This window comes from Nerophis ophidion, linkage group LG05 (assembly GCF_033978795.1).
Source record: "Nerophis ophidion isolate RoL-2023_Sa linkage group LG05, RoL_Noph_v1.0, whole genome shotgun sequence".
NCBI lineage: Eukaryota > Metazoa > Chordata > Actinopteri > Syngnathiformes > Syngnathidae > Nerophis > Nerophis ophidion.
The window spans coordinates 67,922,696-67,943,503 of NC_084615.1; the positions used below are offsets into that span (position 1 = coordinate 67,922,696).

Sequence of the window (20,808 nt, forward strand, 5' to 3'; positions counted from 1 at the left end):
CAGTAAATGCAACTTTACCCCAGCAAAAACGATGCATTCTTTGTCCGGGAGCGTCTCGATACCGATTTCCTTAACCCAGAAGTTGTAGGCCTTTGTGCTTTTCCAACTTTTAATCTGTTTTGTTGTTTAAAATGATGTGTGGAGCATAAGATAATTTAACATGTCTGGTTACACGTCAGACAAATAATCCTTGAGATTACTCGACACATCTTTTTTTGATAAAACACAGGGATTGATTACATTGCATAGTTTGCATGTTTTGCTCGTATCTCCTTTTAGTGATAAGATCTCGGCCCCTTGCGTACTTGCACACTGTTTGTGGCACGGTACCCATGTTGGTTTGGTGGCCCTCCACTTCGTTTACTTCCGTTCAAATGTCACATGACTGGATACAACCTGTATGACCTCATAGTGAAATGTGCATAACTGGCTAAAATGCATATTTTTTGGCTTTTTAAAGCATTTTTTTTTTACAGTACATAGATTTTTATACAGTACATAGGGACGGCGTGGCGCAGTGGGGAGAGTGGCCGTGCGCAACCCGAGGGTCCCTGGTTCAAATCCCACCTAGTACCAACCTCGTCACGTCCGTTGTGTCCTGAGCAAGACACTTCACCCTTGCTCCTGATGGGTGCTGGTTAGCGCCTTGCATGGCAGCTCCCTCCATCAGTGTGTGAATGTGTGTGTGAATGGGTAAATGTGGAAGTAGTGTCAAAGCGCTTTGAGTACCTTGAAGGTAGAAAAGCGCTATACAAGTACAACCCATTTATTTAAAGACAAAATGGTGTTATTAGTTAATAGTATCAACTGTGGCTAATTTTTGCTGCTTATTTTACTACTTAAATGCACTTTGTACACCCCTGGTTTATTGTCTTATGTTATTCTGTCCTCATTGAATGTTGTAGGTTTATTTTGGAAGTTAGGTCAACAAACCTTTAAGTTAGAAATAGAAAACTTTCAACTTGAGATCGTTTATTAATGGTCTCCACAATGAAGTGGCAGTAAAACTTAACACACAAAGGAAAAAATATTTTACAGGTGAAGTACACATGCCCATGCATGTATGAATCATGTTAAATGAATGAAACAATATTGGCATAAACTTGCATAAAATGCAACTATGCAGGATAAAGGTTGACACTTATGTTGTTAGCTAAATGCTAACAATCAATGGACAAGTCTATTGACAGGCTAACAAAAATTAGCGTTGCGATCGTTGGAAATTGTTAAATCTTTAACAATATATTGTGGTCAAAATATCGAGGATTTAACCCGGGGCCTCATCCCGCTCGTGGTGGCCAATTTTATGTGGTCGAAAACTCAGAATCTTAAACAGTAACACCAGAGAGTTTGTTACAACAGTTTTAATTACTCACAATCAGATAGTACAAAGTTGGATTGAATCGATATGAAAACAGACAGTGTCTCCGGAGACGAAAGATTGTGCCTCTCGTGAAGGAACTAAGAAAGAGCGCACATCAGGCTTGGTCTTCCCTTCTTATTTATACTCTCCATGATGACCTGATTTCTTTCATAACAACTTATGTAACTGTGCAATGTTCAGGGTGTATTGACCTCTCAAGTCGTGTCACTCCACCCAACTTGGTCAGTGTGACTTGACCTCTTATGTCATGTCCTTCCCAATGTAACTAAGTGAAAGATACCCAAAACCGATTAAGGATAGAAATTAGCCACTACAATATATTTTAATGGAATCATTTCTATTTGCTTGAAAGTATAGGAAACACTGATTTATTATATGGACAGAAGTATTAACTAGATCCACTCGACGTCCATTGCACCGATCACCCATCTGCGGTCCCCTCCAAGGTTTCCAATTGTATCCCATTGGGTTGAGTTTTTTCTTGCCCTGATGTGGGATCTGGGCCGACGATGTCGTTGTGGCTTGTCCAGCCCTTTGAGACACTTGTGATGAAGGGTTATATAGATAAACTTTGATTGATTGAAGTATTGGGACAGCAAAGCATTACATGTGCGGGTTTTTAAGAGTAAATAAGCAAACCCTGACTATTTGATTGATTACATTTCTCGAGACGTGATATCTTTGCATTGCATCTGTTCTGTGGTCTTCTTTAGGAGCAGGTGAGGATGATGATGGCCCCCTGGGGGAGTCAGGTGAAGGAGACCTGGAGCCGGGGAACTACTGGAAGAGGAAAGAGGGTTTCCTTCGAGGAAGTCGGGTGACACTGGGAGAAAAATTCCCCTCAGGTATCAGTTGTTAATGTTTAAACCACATTCTTTCAGCCGATACACCGTCTTTGGTCATGCATACTGTAGCCTATTTAGTTTACCTTCTCAGCATATCGGCTCAACCACACCCGTTGCGCCAGGTTCTTCTTTTCAAATGGAGTGTAATGGCCGCTGAAAGTCTAGTCAGCAGTCTAATCGCTTTGTTATTCCTCTCGGGACCGAGACGGTTCGCACAGAGCATTTCTTTGTAATATGAGCTACCGTAGAAAAATCTTTAATGAATTTTTGAAAGTTTTCCATTTGCTTACGGACAGTAAACCCTTCATTCATACGCTGATGTATAAAAGAATGAGCGATACACTTTTTGGCTTTGAAACAGTATTTCTTTAAGGAAATTTGACATTATGTATCCTGTCTAGAAATTATGCTGTTTTTTACTGGACGGCGACGCTCCAGTGCGGATCCTGACCGGGCGCTCCAGGAGTCCCTGCGGACTCGACTACGAGTTGTGGAGAGCAACAGCAAAGATGTCACCCAGTTGTTTAAAGTAAATGAAAATCAGACCTTTTAGACACTTTTACTCTTGACATTTTGGATAGCACAATGAGTCATGATGTGCACAATATTAATATTACACAAGACACTGTGAAATGTTATTTTATGCTAAGAATATTTTTGTTCTTGCAGGATCTGTCTGCACGTCTGGTGTCTGTCCATGCAGAGAAAGACAGCTTTGTTCTCTCATTCAAAACGGTGGAAGAGATCTGGAAGTTTTCAACTTATTTAACATTAGGTACGATTTTATTTATCTTGGTGTTCATCATTTCGTTTTGCCATTCAGGCCGATATCATTGGCAGGGGCGTAGTAGCACCAAATTCTTGGCTCCCATACTCCTGAAGGCCCCCCTATCCCAGCCTGAACCTAACATCGCTGCCCCATACACACACCTACTAAAAACTTATTGGACACATTTTTTCTTGAAAGTACAAACGTTTGTAGCTTTTTTTTTTAAATACATACATGCTGGGAATGATATCTACACTAGAAATAGAAAATAGACGAAACATTTTAAAAACTCATGTACGGTATGTTTTTTTTTGCCGACAAAATAGTGCCAATAAATTTAATGTAAAGTGGCCAGATTATGAAATCAAACAGTCATATAACCCAGTGGTCCCCAACCACCGGGCCACGGCTCGATTGATACCGGGCCGCAGAATAATTTTTTATTAATTTTTATTTTTTATTTTTATTAAATCAACATAAAATCGACCCAAAAAAACTCCTTTTTCATGACAAAAAATAAACAATTAAAACATTCCCAAAAAGTGCAATCCCTTTTAAAGGTGAGCTTTGATGTTGGTATTACATCCGTGTTGAATACAATTTTTTCCAAGCTCCGTTTCATCCATCCAGGTGGAACAAACTATTTAGCATTCTTGATAGAGGGTGTTTTAGACATTCCTCGTTTGATTCAAGCAACCTGGTTAGGTTATATTTGTTTTATCTTAATATTTATGACATCCCTTATAATGACTTATAAAATACAAATGTCAAATGTTCTGAGTCCAAGTACAACATCCCCACTTTACCTTCTTTGTTGACACCCCTGATCTTTGGTAATTGTTTTGACTTTTAACTACATGGTAGGTTATGTGGCTCGCTGCTTGGAGAACTTCCTGTGTGATCAGTCCTTCTGGCTGGCCCCCAAACTGCTCAGTGACTTGGAAATAAACGTAACGGTGGATGAGGATCAACTGGCCACTCTCTTCCTGGCACTTTTACCTCAGGAAGGTAAGAAATGTTTCAATTGAAACTGCTTGAAAAACACTTCATGAACAGCAGATATTTAATTATCAACACTGGGATTAAATTTGTTGGAATAAAATAAATACACCTGGAGTTCAAAATCTATTGTTCAGGTGGAACTTATAATTTTGATATATGCATTGATACATTTTCTATTTAATGCTGCTGTATGTCATGTTTAAATCTGCAATCATTATGATCTGCCCTCTTCCGAGATGTTTAAATCAAACTTATATTTAATTTGAGGGATGTTTTGTACAAAAGTTAATTCATGGGAAATATATGTTTTGTGCAAAATAACACATTTAACACATTTAAAACATAAATGTGATGATGTACCTCTGATAGGGATACAATCCCATCACGATTGTATCGAAGTCTGGTTAAACGCGCCATTATATTTTTATCGGTGACAAAAGTGCCCTGTCATTAATTAATTTCCTTTTCATACGTGCTTATTCACGCAAAATGGGGCCCCAAACGGATCGCGGGGCCCCAACACACAGCACGTGATTTGCATATAGGGAGGGGCAGCCCTGGCAGTATTAGATTTAAATTGAAAAGTAACCACAGTTAAAGCTTGCTTCATATAATAGTATTCTAGAACAGTGGTTGTCATGTTTTCTAACCAAGTACTTCCTTTGAAAAAACTTGGCTCTCCAAGTACCACCATAATGATCAACATCAAAATACTGTAGTGTAGTAGGCCTAAGTATTCATTAAAAACAAGGCAGATGCAATGATCAGCCTTAGTGGGAGTAGGAGCCCCAATGTCATGATTCGTTGCCCGGATCATGTTTTGTTTTGTCTTTGACTCGCTCAGTTTCTGTTTTGAGCACACCTGGGTTTGTGTTTTGGTTGCTATGGGAACAGATTGGTTTCACCTGCCTCTGATTGGTGTTCGGCACGCTCACTTGCCTCTGATTAGGGTTCGGCACGCTCACCTGCGGCCGGGCACTAATTAGAGAACTACTTATTCCTGTTTTTCACCACACTGGCTTTCTTATTTGCTTCCATGCAACAGTTACAACATTTACTTATTTTATTCCTGAGCTAAACTTTCTTGTTAGCTATTCCATTAGCTTCCCATGCTATCGGCACGCTGTACTTTTGTACTTTGAATGATTTATGGACATTAAGTAATTTCCTTACCTGCACTTTGCCTCCGGAGTTCCGTCTGCATCTTGGGAAAACGATCCACGCATCAACATGACCCCCAACACAAACACGAAAAGAAATAAGAATAATGACCAAAGGAACACTCAAAAAGGAGTAGGAAATACAACTAAGGATGCACACAAAAGGTGTGGAGAAACATAAGTCGCACACAAAAAAGTGTGGAAAGAAACAAGTTAAAAATTTACACGGCAGCGCTGGGGCAAAGCTTCATGAAAGAGGAGCGTGAGTGGAGCCAGAGTGGGAGAGATGAACGCGACTGGAAGGTTGTAGCATCAAGAATCCACTGGCGCCGGGTGAATGGACTGGAGAGCATAAGTAGTCCGGGGGAAATCGGTATTAGGTTTGCGTGAAGGTGGCTCATAATAGATGTTTTATTTAAGAAGTATATTGGATATTTTTGACCACTGTAACATTACACACAGTTTGAAGATTAACACTATGTTTGAATATATAGGAAAATAAAACAGTGTGATTCTTTGGCGTACCACTGGATCGAGTTGGGGTACTACTGGTGGTACACATGCCACAGTTTGAGAATTACTGTTCTTGAAGTTTTCTTTTGCTGCAAAAATAAATAAATATTGAAACACATATCCCCTTTTTAAACTAATTTTCATTTTTTTGACAAAATAAAACTGCAATGCTGCCATAATTTAATGAGATTGAATTAGCCGTATGGATTTGGTTTCCACCATCCATCATTTTCCAAGCAGTAAATCCGCAGTTTTGCTGATGCCAAATATCTATAAAAGGATTTTATTGACCACAGGAGAGTTAAAAAGCTTTTTACATGTTAGGAAAGATGGTGTCTAATGCTTAGTATCTTATCATGTGCCTAATGATACATTGCTACAGGATCCTTCTTTGCTAAAGCACTCTATACAAGAGTTGAGGAGGATGATGAAGAACAGCTGTCTTTCAAAAAGAACGATCTGCTAATGGTGAAAGACACAGGACAGGATGACATGTGGGAGGGAACAGTGCTCTCCACCGGACACCACGGACTAGTGCCGATTGATGGCACTCAGCCGTTGCCCTACCCTTTCTACCAGTGAGACATTTTTTTATTATTATTATAGAAGCACACTGACACAATTCATATCATGTGATAGTGATTTGGATTAACAATAGGTAACTTACTTTCTCCTTCCATCAGATGGTTCCTGAAGAACTACCCAGGCAGTGCGGGATGCTCGCCATCAGAAAAAGAGCCGTTTGAACATCCACTTGGTAAAACTGTACTCATACACTCCAACCTAATATAGGTATAAGGCACCAAATAAGGGCTATTCCACTGAACTGGTGGCATTTTTGTCAAGGGGAAAAATATATTTATAACTGCATGAAAACAATTAACTGTACAAAAAAATAGTTGTATTAAGCAAAGTTGATATGTTTGCATTGTTTGATAAATAATTCAAACTATGAATTGAAACAACCTTAAAACACTGGTAGACTAGCCTGTGTTGCCTGTCCCTGTGTCCTACCATGAAACACTGTGCAATCCATTTTAATCCTTAAAAAAAAAAATATATATATATACATATATACTGTATATATATATATATATACCCCATATATATATATATATATATATATATATATATTAGGGGTGTAACGGTACATATATTTGTATTGAACCGTTTCGGTACGGGGATTTCGGTCCGATTCGGAGGTGTATCGAACGAGTTTGTAATCTAAAGTCTTAACAAGCTGCTCTGCTTTCTGCCTCTGTCTGAACACCCAGCATTGTCCCGCCCACACAACCATCTGATTGGTTACATACAAAGCCAGTCAGCAGTGCGTATTCAGAGCGATGTAACAAGCCAATCAGCAGTGCGTATTCAGAACGCATGTTGTCAATGCTTCAGCGTCGAACAGATATGTGTTTAGCAGCGGACATCGTACTTTCCCCAAATTATAAAAAACACTTCCCAGTCACAACTACTAGTAACATCACTATGAGCCCGTTGACCTTCTAGAAACTTAAACTGCAGCTCAGCTCGCTCGCAGTTCTGGCTTTAGGTGAAGGCTATTTAGCTTTTAGCGTAATGTTAGCTCATTTTGCTGTGTGTGTGTGCGTGTGCGTGTGTTAGGGGCAGCAAAGCCCTGTCTGTCTGTTATTTCACATGAATTAACATGAAGTCCATGGTGTTTAGAGATGAATAGTCTCTCCTATTGCTATTGTACTATTTTTTTCAGCTATCGTAACATTAATCCTTAGTAATGTAGCAGCCTAGTTTTGAATGGCAGGGTCCCTGCTATCACATGTTGACAAAAATATAACATTTACTGTATATAATAAAAGTCAACTACAGGCTTCCCAAATGCTGTAATAAATTAAGCATGACGAGTTGACTTGAAACTGTTTAATGTTGCACTTTTTATATGTAGAAGAAAGGTTTTGTCATTTTATTTAATCAAAGCAACACCTTGAGGCAGTTTAATGTGGATCAACGTGGGCAAAATTATTATAGTGTTCCCAATGTTAAAAGGATAAAGCCATTGTTTACAAATGAGGGAAATAAATAACCCAAAAATGTATATATATATATTTTATTACTGTACCGAAAATGAACCGAACCGTGACCTCTAAACCGAGGTACGTACTGAACCAAAATTTTTGTGTACCGTTACACCCCTAATATATATATATGTATATATAAATATATATATATATATCTATATCTATATATATATATATATATATATATATGTATATATATATATATATATATATATATATATATATATATACATATATATATATATATATCTATATATATAGATATAGATATATATATATATATATATATATATATACATATATATATATATATGTCTTGATTGGATTATCCGGAGAATAGTGCTCGATACCGTGGTAGAGCGCAATATGTAGGTGTGGGAAAAAATCACAAGACTACTTCATCTCTACAGATCTGTTTCATGAGGGGTTCCCTCAATCATCAGGAGATTTTAATGGAAGCATTCACATACAATGGTTTATATAGAGCACAGAGTGGGTGGGTACAAGCAGGCGTAGGGTGTGGTGATTGGCTCATGTGTTACCTAGGAGGTGTTTCCGCCTGTGGCGGCATGTTGAAATGATTTCACTGCGCTTGTTGAGGGATGATAGCTCTCAAAGACAATAATGTTGAATATTCAATAACATGGCAAATTCTTGCATCCAGCACACCTTACAACAGTGGTAATAAAAGATGCAACTTATGCTTAAAAGAGAAACTGTTTATTATATATCATCCAGAGCTATCATCCCTCAACAAGCGCAGTGAAATCATTTCAACATGCCGCCACAGGCGGAAACACCTCCTAGGTAACACATGAGCCAATCACCACACCCTACGCCTGCCTGCACCCACCCACTCTGTGCTCTATATAAACCATTGTATGTGAATGCTTCCATTAAAATCTCCTGATGATTGAGGGAACCCCTCATGAAACAGATCTGTAGAGATGAAGTAGTCTTGTGATTTTTTCCCACACCTACATATATATATATATATATATATATATATATATTTACAAATTTGTGTTACATCTTAAATCAAACCATACTTCTAAGCATGCTTTATTAAAAAAAAAAATAGTCACAATTTTCACTTTAGTTATTCTGTATATTCCTTAAAATGTCAACTATTAGTTGGGGGATTACCATCTCAGCACAATCATGTTACCTAAATGATTTGTTGTTATGTGTTTGCTTTTTAAATCAATCATATTTGTTTAATCAATGTAATGGGCTTAGTGTCAACTTGCTTTTAGCATAAATGCCATGTGGCTATATTTTATGTATTTACAGTGGATATAGAAAGTCAAGACAACCACATTTTCTGCTATTAAAAGTATGCTCTGTGTTCAATTTAAAGTACATGCTACTGTTTACAAACAGAATACAGTAAAACATTCTGCCTTAAAACAGAATTTTTGCTGATTCTCATCAAATGCTTAGTACAGTGATGGTATGATCAGTTACTTTGAGCAATGGGCTTTTGTAGTATTTAGCCAATTTTTCTACATGATTTTATTATACTACAAATGTTACCGGTTTAATTTTGCCTCAATTTCCTCTTTGAGCCTGAGTGAAAAATGTGTGAAAAATGCACTACTGACCTGATAAACCCAAAAGACAAAGGGGAAATACAATATTGTCTGCTCACAGTTGGTAAATTGTGGTTGTTTGAATACACAGCGGCTAGTGATGGATAGTCCCACTCCTTAATGCTCCAGTCGTACGCAAAATTCTCACAGAAATCAGGCAAAATTAGAATGGTATCTACTGTACAACCAGGTGGTTTGCATAAAGACCTGCCATAAATGAATTAATGTCTTACGTGTTCTTTTCAACTCTCAAATGTTCCAGTGACAGGTTTGTGTGTCGCAGTGGTCGACTACACTCCTGTTGGCCAAGATGAGCTCTATTTGAGTCAAGGTGACACTGTAGAGATCCAGGGACTACTTGTAAGAGGCCTGGGCGTCTTCATTGGAAAACATTGCTCCACTGGTCGCGCTGGTTTCGTCCACAAAGCCCACATCAAACCTCTGGACATCATGCCTCTGTAAATTAATCTCGTTATATAGCATGTCTAGAGTTGATCAGTAAACTATTTTATGTACTGTAACTGTGGTATGGACAGAGTGTCAAGCACGAGGACGGCAGTGACACAGCTTAAATGATAATGCGTGTTTGTCTCACACAGAGACAGACAACTGGTCTTTCTGACCGAGGAAGAGAGGGGAGCCCTGGCTCAGACTAAACCGTTCAACTCTGAATCAAGTGACAGCAACCTACTAGAAAAGCTCTTCTTATCCGACATCAGCTCTGTGTACAGGCTCGGTAAGACTCTAGGGAGATGTCTTTTTACAAACAACTTCCAGATAGTCGGCTCTAAATCATGAGTTCTAATACTTTTTTGAGTCATGGACCCCTTTAGAAAAGCTATTGACCACCTTCCCCAGAAATATTCACACTTGTTAAAATGGTAATAAAAATTAACTCAACTACAAGACAAGGAGTTATAGGTAATTTACTGCCTTGCCCTTTTGTGGGTTCTTCCGAGGATGTCGTAGTCGTAATGGTTTGTACAGTCCTTTGAGACATTTGTGATTTAGGGCTTTATAAATATACATTGATTGATTGATTGATTGATACTGTTGTTTAGGAAAAGGGTTTTATACTGAATATAAATGTGTATTTCTATATGTTCATCACAAAACCCATCCCTCGATTAAAAAGCCCTGCTTTAAATGGTCTATGATCTTCTGTGATATTATTCTCTGCCATCAGCTGTTTTTGTTTTGTTTTCAGACAGGCTGGATGAGTCTGACTTCATGTACATCAGGAATCGCCCCAAACGAGGTAATAATCTACATGATCGTATATGTGTGGTAAGTGAATTTCTGAGAACTGGGACACTATTTATTTTATGATTTATATGAATATTATCTGCATTTAGAGCATTTGTAAGGAACCTAAGGAACACCTACATAGACATGTTGATCCAGAAAGAAGGTATCTCACACAGAAGTGGTCCCCGAGTTGATCAGGGAAGCATGGGAGAACGAAGGGGGTGATGGTGGTGCTATGGTTGGACCTTGCAAATGTGTTTGGATCAATGCCCCACAAGCTAGTTAAGAAGCCACTGCACCGACTCCATGGTCCAGGCAGCTTGAGCTTCAGAGTTTCAAATGGTTTTACAACATTATACTGGCATAAACGCATACAGGCATGAACAAAAATAGCACAGTTTTGGTGATCCTTTTCTCAATTGCCATGGAATACTCTGGAAGTCAGCTGAGACCAAGTGCAAATGGCCTCTAAGTCCAGTTTTTGCCAATCACAACATCTCATGCTCCTGGGAAGAGAGTGGATTCTCAAGGGCTTGGAAGAGCCAATCCTCAGGGCTTGAAAGAGCTTTTAGCAAGCAAAGTCCAGATGCCTCATGCTAAAGAGAGGAAAAGTTGAGTTGAGTTTGTGTTTATTTCAAACATGCATGCATACAACATGATACATCCCAATTTCCAGTTTCTCTATTCAGCATGTTCAAAAAGGAGTAGAAAGAAGCGGAGCTTATTTAATCCTACCCATTTTCTTTTACATAACATTTGCTAAAACTTGTGTTCACTTCCTGTTCTCAATTTATTTACAATATACTCCATTACAATAAAAATAAATAAATCATACTCTGTGAAGTAAGTTACATTTCATATGGTGAGATGAGTAAGAATATCTTGTAAATGAATGGATGGATGAGATGAATTCAGAATTTTTATAATGGTTCTTCTTCTTTGTACTTTGTAAACACTTTAAGTTTGAAGAGTTTCTTGAAGTGGATGATATTATTACATTATTTGATTTCTTTGCTTAAACCATTCCATAATTAAATTCCTCATACTGATATACTGAAGGTCTTAATTGTTGTACGTGCGTGCAAATGTTTTAAATTACATTTTTCTGTAAGATTATATTTCTCCTCTTTTTTTGAGAATAATTGTGGTATATTCCTTTGTAGTAAAGTCACCAGCAAGGTTTTCTTGCCACTTAGAAGCACCTAGTCACCATCAATTAATGGACAAAGCAGAAAAGCGCCCAAGGAAACAAAGCAGCCCTCCATCAAACCAACCTGGAGCTGGAGTCTTGGCTAGCCTCTGTGGACATGTCAGGACAGTCTAGCAAGTTCAAGGTGTGGCTGTATCAGCATGGCATCCTTCCACTAACTCGCTGGCAGCTCTTAGTCCATGATGTGCCTATTTCCACAATCAAAGGCTTTGTGAGGAGAGAAAGTTGGTTCTTCTGGAAGTGTTTTTGTCTTCCACGTAGCCTGAGCAGCATTGGACTATATGGCTAGAACAACATACTGAAGCTCCCCTGATGAAGCAGTCTGTATGGGGAATATAAGGTGAGCCAGACTGCCGCAATACCAAGGCTCATTGGATGATAAAGTCTTTAGGACTGGGATCAAAGTAAGGACAGTACGGAAGTGGGAGGCATCGGAGTTAGTTAAATATGATGGATTGCAGTAATGGCAAAGGGCACTGGTAGGACCAGTGAATTGTGGAAGATCTGTCCTAGGGAACAGCACCCCGATACAACAAGGTTTGGGGGTAGGACACGCCAGTAGGATGGTTACAGTGCGGCAAGAAGAAACCTCAACAAGACGGGAGCAAGCTTTGGAGTGCAAAGTCCCATGGGCTGAATTGTGGTAAATCAAGCCCCATCAAATACATTTCTTGATCCAGCATGTCTATGATTTGTTACTAAATCCGTCAAACCTAATCTGCTGGGCGACTTCAGCCAGCATGCTATGCCCAAAGAGAGAGACTCTGGATTATATCCTCAGCTGCTATTCAAAAGCAGTGGGCGAAGGACTCTATCACTGGTGCCAGGACCAAACACCATCAGATGTAGTATCAGCGTCTGTTAATTGCATTTTGTCAGGACCACGTAAAAGACAACATCTTCTGCCAGGGAAACCTTCTTTTGACTCTTAACAGCAGAGCAAGACTGGGATTTAAGAGTAGACCCATAGGAAAGAATAGTATATAATCTCAACGCTATGACAGCCTCCAAGCAGTTAGTCCTCAAAGAACTAACCATCCCTTGGATGGACCGTATTGAAGAGACCAATGAGAGGCCAAGGTCAAAGTACGCCGAGCTAGTGAAAATATGTTGCACAGCAGGTAGCAGACGGTTCACAGGCCAGTCTCGCTGTAGGCAACATGCTGAGCATCACATGAGTCAGCAGATATAGAACCATTAATGAAGTCACTGAGGCTGCATAAGTCTCTTCAAGATCTCCTCAGGAGAGGGGATCTGCAGTAGTGCAGCCTAGAGACAAGATGAGGCTTGATCAACCCCAGCTGGGTAGCTTTGGAGAGAGTGTCTGATGCTTGAATGACCTAAAACACTCTTTGGTCTGAGGTAACACCAATGTGTCTTGGTGGCAATAATAAGATATACAGTATCAATCAATCAATGTTTACTTATATAGCCCTAAATCACTAGTGTCTCAAAGGGCTGCACAAACCACTACGACATCCTCGGTAGGCCCACATAAGGGCAAGGAAAACTCACACCCAGTGGGACATCGGTGACAATAATGACCCAGTGGGACGTCGGTGACAATGATGACTATGAGAACCTTGGAGAGGAGGAAAGCAATGGATGTCGAGCGGGTCTAACATGATATTGTGAAAGTTCAATCCACAATGGATCCAACACAGTCGCGAGAGGCCAGTCCAACGCGGATCCAACACAGCAGCGAGAGTCCCGTTCACAGCGGAGCCAGCAGGAAACCATCCCAAGCGGAGGCGGATCGGCAGCGCAGAGATGTCCCCAGCCGATACACAGGCAAGCAGTACATGGCCACCGGATCGGACCGGACCCCCTCCACAAGGGAGAGTGGGACATAGAAGAAAAAGAAAAGAAACGGCAGATCAACTGGTCTAAAAAGGGAGTCTATTTAAAGGCTAGAGTATACAAATGAGTTTTAAGGTGAGACTTAAATGCTTCTACTGAGGTGCCATCTCGAACTGTTACCGGGAGGGCATTCCAGAGTACTGGAGCCCGAAATGAAAACGCTCTATAGCCCGCAGACTTTTTTTGGGCTTTGGGAATCACTAACAAGCCGGAGTCCTTTGAACGCAGATTTCTTGCCGGGACATATGGTACAATACAATCGGCAAGATAGGCTGGAGCTAGACCGTGTAGTATTTTATACGTAAGTAGTAAAACCTTAAAGTCACATCTTAAGTGCACAGGAAGCCAGTGCAGGTGAGCCAGTACAGGCGTAATGTGATCAAACTTTCTTGTTCTTGTCAAAAGTCTAGCAGGCGCATTTTGTACCAACTGTAATCTTTTAATGCTAGCTAATCAATTATTATTATTATTATTATTATTACCATATTGTCCTGAGTAGCGAAAGCAATAACAGGTGTACTGATTTTCCTTTTTTTTTAAAATAGCATGTGGTAAATATTTTTTTCTTGTAGTAATCACGTTCAAAAGGTTGGAGTCCTATGAACCAACTTTCCCATATGAAATTATGTAAATCCAATGAATTCGTAACAGACACCCAAAATGCTAACACAAAACACATTTTACAGTAAGTAATACATGCAAAAAAATGGTGGCTTGTTCTGCATTTTTTCACGGTAAAAAGGCACAGAGATTGAGTCACCTCTATCTGAGCACTTAATTCTGCGGTACGATGGACTAGTTTGTTAGGTGCAATGTTTGGGCAAGCGCAACTCCTGAAAAACAACCCCACACCATTATTCCTCCTCCACCAAATTTCACACTCAGCACAATGCAGTCCGAAATGTACTGTTCTCCTGGCAACCTCCAAACCCAGACTCGTCCATCAGATTGCCAGATGGAAAAGCGTGATTCATCACTCCAGAGAACGCGTCTCCACTGCTATTAAGTCCAGTGGCGACGTGCTTTACATCACTGAACCCGACGCTTTGCATTGGACTTGGTGATGAATGGCTTAGATGCAGCTGTACGGCCATGGAAACCCATTCCATGGAGCTCTCTGCGTACTGTACGTGGGCTAATTAGAAGATCACATGAAGTTTGGAGCTCTGTAGCAACTGACTGTGCAAAAAGACGGCGACCTCTTTGCACTATGCGCTTCAGCAACCTCTGACCTCTCTACCACTTTGTGGCTGAGTTGCTGTTGTTCCCAAATTCTTCCACTTTCTTATAATAAAGCCGACAGTTGACTTTGGAATATTTAGGAGGGAGGCAATTTCACGTCTGGATTTGTTGCACAGGTGGCATCCTATGACAGTTCCACGCTGGAAATCACTAAGCTCCTGAGAGCTGTCCATTCTTTCACAAATGTTTCAATCAATCAATCAATCAAGGTTTATTTGTATGGCCCCAAATCACAAATGTCTCAAAGGACTGCACAAATCATTACGACTACAACATCCTCGGAAGTACCCACAAAAGGGCAAGGAAAACTCACACCCAGTGGGCAGGGAGAATTCACATCCAGTGGGATGCCAGTGACAATGCTGACTATGAGAAACCTTGGAGAGGACCTCAGATGTGGGCAACCCCCCCCCCTCTAGGGGACCGAAAGCAATGGATGTCGAGCGGGTCTAACATGATACTGTGAAAGTTCAATCCATAGTGGCTCCAACACAGCCGCGAGAGTTCAGTTCAAGCGGATCCAAGACAGCAGCGAGAGTCCCGTCCACAGGAAACCATCTCAAGCGGAGGCGGATCAGCAGCGTAGAGATGTCCCCAACCGATACACAGGCGAGCGGTCCATCCTGGGTCCCGACGAGCGGTCCATCCTGGGTCTCGACTCTGGACAGCCAGTACTTCATCCATGGTCATCGGACCGGACCCCCTCCACAAGGGAGGGGGGGACATAGGAGAAAAAAGAAAAGAAGCGGCAGATCAACTGGTCTAAAAAGGAGGTCTATTTAAAGGCTAGAGTATACAGATGAGTTTTAAGGTGAGACTTAAAATGCTTCTACTGAGGTAGCATCTCGAACTGTTACCGGGAGGGCATTCCAGAGTACTGGAGCCCGAACGGAAAACGCTCTATAGCCCGCAGACTTTTTTTGGGCTCTAGGAATCACTAATAAGCCGGAGTCTTTTGAACGCAGATTTCTTGCCGGGACATATGGTACAATACAATCGGCAAGATAGGCTGGAGCTAGACCGTGTAGTATTTTATACGTAATTAGTAAAACCTTAAATGTTTGTAGAAACAGTCTCCATGCCTAAGTGCTTGATGTCATACACCTGTTGCCAGGCCAAGTGATTAATACACCTGATTCTGATCATTTGGATGGGTGGCCAAATACTTTTGGCAATATAGTGTGTGTTCATTTATTAGACTTTTTGTGAACTCAACCCTCGCTAGCTTCATGACAGCAGAGAGAATCGGACACCAACAGTGACCACATAAACACTTTTGATTGGTTATGGTTTGTGGGTTACAACAACATTTAAAATAACACATTGCGATTCATTCATAGCTTAATGCTTTTTTAAATTCTGACCAATCCAGAGTTGAGTCCCCACTTTATGTCACCTTGGATAGGCTCCAGCCCCTTTAACCCCCAACAAAACTATCAGTATAAACAGTAGCTGGATGGACAACATGTAACCTTAAAGGGGAACATTATCACCAGACTTATGTAAGCATCAATATATACCTTGATGTTGCAGAAAAAAGACCGTATGTTTTTTTAACCGATTTCCGAACTCTAAAAGGGTGAATTTGGCGATTTAGACGCCTTTCAATTATTCGCTGTCGGAGCGATGACCTTTTACCCTTGACGTTACAACGGGAAGCAATCCGCCATTTTCTCAATCTCATTACACGCACCAAGTCAAATAAGCTCTGTTATTTTCCGTTTTTTTCGACTGTTTTCCGTACCCTGGAGACATCATACCTCTTCGGTGTGTTGTCGGAGGGTGTAACAACACGATCAGGGACGGATTCAAGTTGACTTACGTGGAGTGTGCATCGATTAGCATGGCATGCTAATCGATGCTAACATGCTATTTAGGCTAGATGTATGTACATTTTGCATCGTTATGCCTCATTTGTAGCTATATTTGCATCCAGCCTTTCCCTCCACCCACATTTAATGCCAAACAAACACATACCAATCGACAGATTCAAGTTGCACCAGTGTCAAAAGATGCGAAAGTCCTTCGTTTGTTCTGCACATTTTACCGACGATAGCGATGCTACGACAGAGATGTGTGAATATCCTGCGACACTCAAAGCAGATGCATTAAAACAATAAAGTCAACGAAATCACAAAGGTGAGTTTTGTTGATGTTGATGTGCTAATCAGACATATTTGGTCACGGCATGACTGCCAGCTAATCAATGCTAAAATGCTAGTTAGGCTAGCTGTATGTACATTTGTAGCTATATTTGCATCCAGCCTTTCCCTCCACCCACATTTAATGCCAAACAAACACTTACCAATCGACTGATTTAAGTTGCTCCAGTGGTCAAAAGATGCAATCGTTGGTTAGAAGGCGATCGCTGAATAGCTTCAATAGCTATAGCTATAGTTATAGCTATTGAGCAAATAGCTTCAATAGCTATTCGCTCAATAGCTTCAGTTTCTTCTTCAATTTTGTTTTTGCTATCTGCCTCCACACTCCAACCATCCGTTACAATACATGCGTAATCTGTTGAATCGTTCAAGCCGCTGAAATCCGAGTCTGAATCCGAGCTAATGTCGCTATATCTTTCTGTTCTATCCGCCATGTTTGTTTGTATTGGCGTCAAGCAGGGACGTCACAGGAAAATGGACGGGGGGATTTACAGAAAGCGAAAATCAGGCACATTAAAACCTTTTTTTCGGGATATTCCATGATGGGTAAAATTTTGAAAAAAACTTCGAAAAATAGAATAAGCCACTGGGAACTGATTTTTATTGGTTTTAACCCTTCTGAACTTCTGATAATGTTCCCCTTTAAAATATCATCAGCCCTGTTTGCGTTCTCACACACTGCTCCCCTCACCTCCCAGGGGGCGATCAAGGGTGATGGGTCAAATGCAGAGAATAATTTCGCCACATCTAGTATGTGTGTGACAATCATTGGTACTTTAACTTTAACAATCTGCCTTCTTTCCAGATCACAGAGTCCCTGCAAGCACTCGTCAGAGCGTCATGTCAGAGAAAAACGGGGGGACGCCCCCGTTCCATTCCTCTCCACGTCCATCGCTGTCTCACTCCTCCCCCCGTGTGTCCCTCTATCAGTCCCAAAACCATCTGCCTCACGAGGACGAGCCCTTGTCCTTCGCTCTTGGCGACACATTCAGGGAACTAAGTGATTTCCAGGAGGACCCGCCTCTCTTCTTGGAAGAAAACAGTTGGGAGGGGGACCAGTCTGATCTCAGTGACCCCACGCTGACCTTACTAAACCATGGCCACTTCCAGGTCAGCAGACTTCCTGTGCAGAAAGTTTACTTGTTGAAAGGCATGTGCTAAGAGCAAAACTCGTGCGCTTTCTTGCTTCTCTAGTGGCCATTGGATATCGTAGATACAGCAGAATAAGAGTATATTGGCCTTCTGTCGACCCCACTGTAGTTTTTGCATAATCTTGATCAATTCTTGCATTTGTGCCTGTCCACTCTTGTGGTGCATCCAATTTAACCATGATTTGCAGATTTGTTAAACTAATCTATGTGTGTCAATGTGACTTTAAGTTTTAAAACATAACTTAATAATGACATTTCAGATTGGTTTAAGATACAATATGTTCCAGTAAAATCTTAAACAGCTCCCATGAGACACTTTATGTGTGTTTTTTTTTCCCCAGGAAGAGTTCCTACCCCTGTATGACCTTCAGTGTTCCTTCCTGTGGGTGACCTTCGATGGGAAGAACGAAAGCGAATTGTCAGGGCAGCTTGAGAGCGTGAGGGAGTGTGCAAAGAGGACGGGCATGCATTGGGCACATCGACGAGCGTGCTTCCTCCTGGGAAGACTTTGTGCCAGGAAGCTGAAGCTATCCCAGGTTATTTATATTTATTATCAAGTTGTTTTGTGTTTGTATGTTTGTACTGTTCCTCGTTTAAAGGCCTACTGAAATGAGATTTTCTTATTCAAACGGGGATAGCAGGTCCATTCTATTTGTCATACTTGATCATTTCGCGATGTTTCCATATTTTTGCTGAAAGGATTTAGTAGAGAACATCGACGATAAAGTTCGCAACTTTTGGTCGCTAATAAAAAAGCCTTGCCTTTACCGGAAGTAGCAGACGATGACGTCACAAGGGTGAGGGCTCCTCACGTCCTCACATTGTTTATAATGGGAGCCTCCAGCAGCAAGAGCTATTCGGACCGAGAAAACAACAATTTCCCCGTTAATTTGAGCGAGGATGAAAGATTCGTGGATGATGATATTGATAGCGAAGGACTAGAAAAAAATAAAAAAAATAAAAATAAAGTTAAAAAAAAAAAGCTAATTGCATTGGGACAGACTCAGATGTTTTTAGATACATTTACTAGGATAATTCTGGGAAATACCTTATATTTCTAATGTGTTGCTAGTGTTTTAGTGAGATTAAATAGTACCTGATAGTCGGAGGGGTGTGTCCACGGGTGTCTTGATGCCAGTCTCTGAGGGAAGTCGACGGCAGCTGCATGGATGGCGCAAGCTCAGCTGATCTCCGGTAAGAGGCGACTTTTTACCACAATTGTCACACCGAAAACTGCCGGTTGACAAGTGGTCGAGAACCATGTTCGCTTGACCGCTCTGATCCATAGTAAAGCTTCAACTCCAGGAATTTTAAACAAGGAAACACCGTGTGTTTGTGTGGCTAAAGGCTAAAGCTTCCCAACTCCATCTTTCTACTTTGACTTCTCCATTATTAATTGAACAAATTGCAAAAGATTCAGCAACACAGATGTCCAGAATACTGTTTAATTGCACGATGAAAAGAGACGACTTTTAGCCGCGAATGGTGCTGCGCTAATATGTCCTCAACAGTCCACGACGTCACAAGCACGCGTCATCATTCCGCGACGTTTTCAACAAGAAACTCCGCGGGAAATTTAAAATTGTAATTTAGTAAACTAAACCGGCCGTATTGGCATGTGTTGCAATGTTAATATTTCATCATTGATATATAAACTATCAGACTGCGTGGTCGGTAGTAGTGGGTTTCCGTAGGCCTTTAAGCCCTTCTGCTAATATGTACCAGAAATATATTACACCAACACATTTCAGTAAATCTGGAGAAAAGAGAGCAACGTCAAAACATCCTATAAAGATGATAATGCTCACTTTTGAGTATATTTATTGTAGCTAAACTTTGTTAGTTTTTATTGTGTAAACTGCTTTGCATCATATTAAGAAGTGTTTAAATGCAATAACTTAAATAGCTGAATAACTAACCCAACTAAAAGAAACCCGCACATATATTCTAACAGTATTTCTAACATTAAATATGTTAAAAATACTAATACTGTCACATTGCTGATTATTGTTTTCCATTAATTGTTCATGCTAAAATGATATGCATGACTGTATGTTATTGCTTAAATTGTTGCTTCATTTCGCCAAAATATCAGCATTCCACATCTAATCATTACTGTATTACTGTATTATTCTGTGGATGCATTAAACACTTTTATAAACAATTTTTAAAATAGGATTAATTGTACCGATCCTATTAAATACAGTATATTATAGTATAGCAGTACCTCAATTAATGAACTTAATTGGTTCTGAGATGGATCTCTTAACTCAAAGTATCTCAAAGTATCTGCCACTGAAAAAAAAAAAAAATTGGTAATTGGCCCCTTAAAACATCAAATTTTTATGTCTTTTAAAGCTAAAAATACACTTTTAAATAACAAATATTTTATGGAATGAATAAAACAAAGTGTACTAATAACAACTATAGTAGTTTTATGAAATAATTTGATAATAATTTAAAGCATTGACATTTTACGGCATCTCCTTTCAGCAGCTTTATATATATATATATATATATATATATATATATATATATATATATATATATATATATATATATATATATATATATATATCTTGATTGGATTATCCAGAGAATAGTGCTCGATACCGT

The 20,808-nt window shown here is 40.0% G+C and overlaps 1 protein-coding gene across 10 annotated transcripts in view; it reads left to right on the forward strand.

Moving 5' to 3' along the window:
- Positions 1-20,808, forward strand: part of sh3tc2 (SH3 domain and tetratricopeptide repeats 2) — a 59,840-nt gene that overhangs the window by 20,440 nt on the left and 18,592 nt on the right. For all 10 annotated transcript variants that reach the window (XM_061901853.1, XM_061901852.1, XM_061901857.1 and 7 more), the window contains 11 exons: positions 2,098-2,229; positions 2,631-2,758; positions 2,899-3,004; positions 3,863-4,006; positions 6,056-6,251; positions 6,357-6,430; positions 9,582-9,777; positions 9,919-10,055; positions 10,527-10,577; positions 17,847-18,151; positions 18,534-18,728. In XM_061901853.1, coding sequence (XP_061757837.1) covers positions 2,098-2,229; positions 2,631-2,758; positions 2,899-3,004; positions 3,863-4,006; positions 6,056-6,251; positions 6,357-6,430; positions 9,582-9,777; positions 9,919-10,055; positions 10,527-10,577; positions 17,847-18,151; positions 18,534-18,728 — 1,664 coding nt within the window. The remainder of the gene's footprint in view (positions 1-2,097; positions 2,230-2,630; positions 2,759-2,898; positions 3,005-3,862; positions 4,007-6,055; positions 6,252-6,356; positions 6,431-9,581; positions 9,778-9,918; positions 10,056-10,526; positions 10,578-17,846; positions 18,152-18,533; positions 18,729-20,808) is intronic.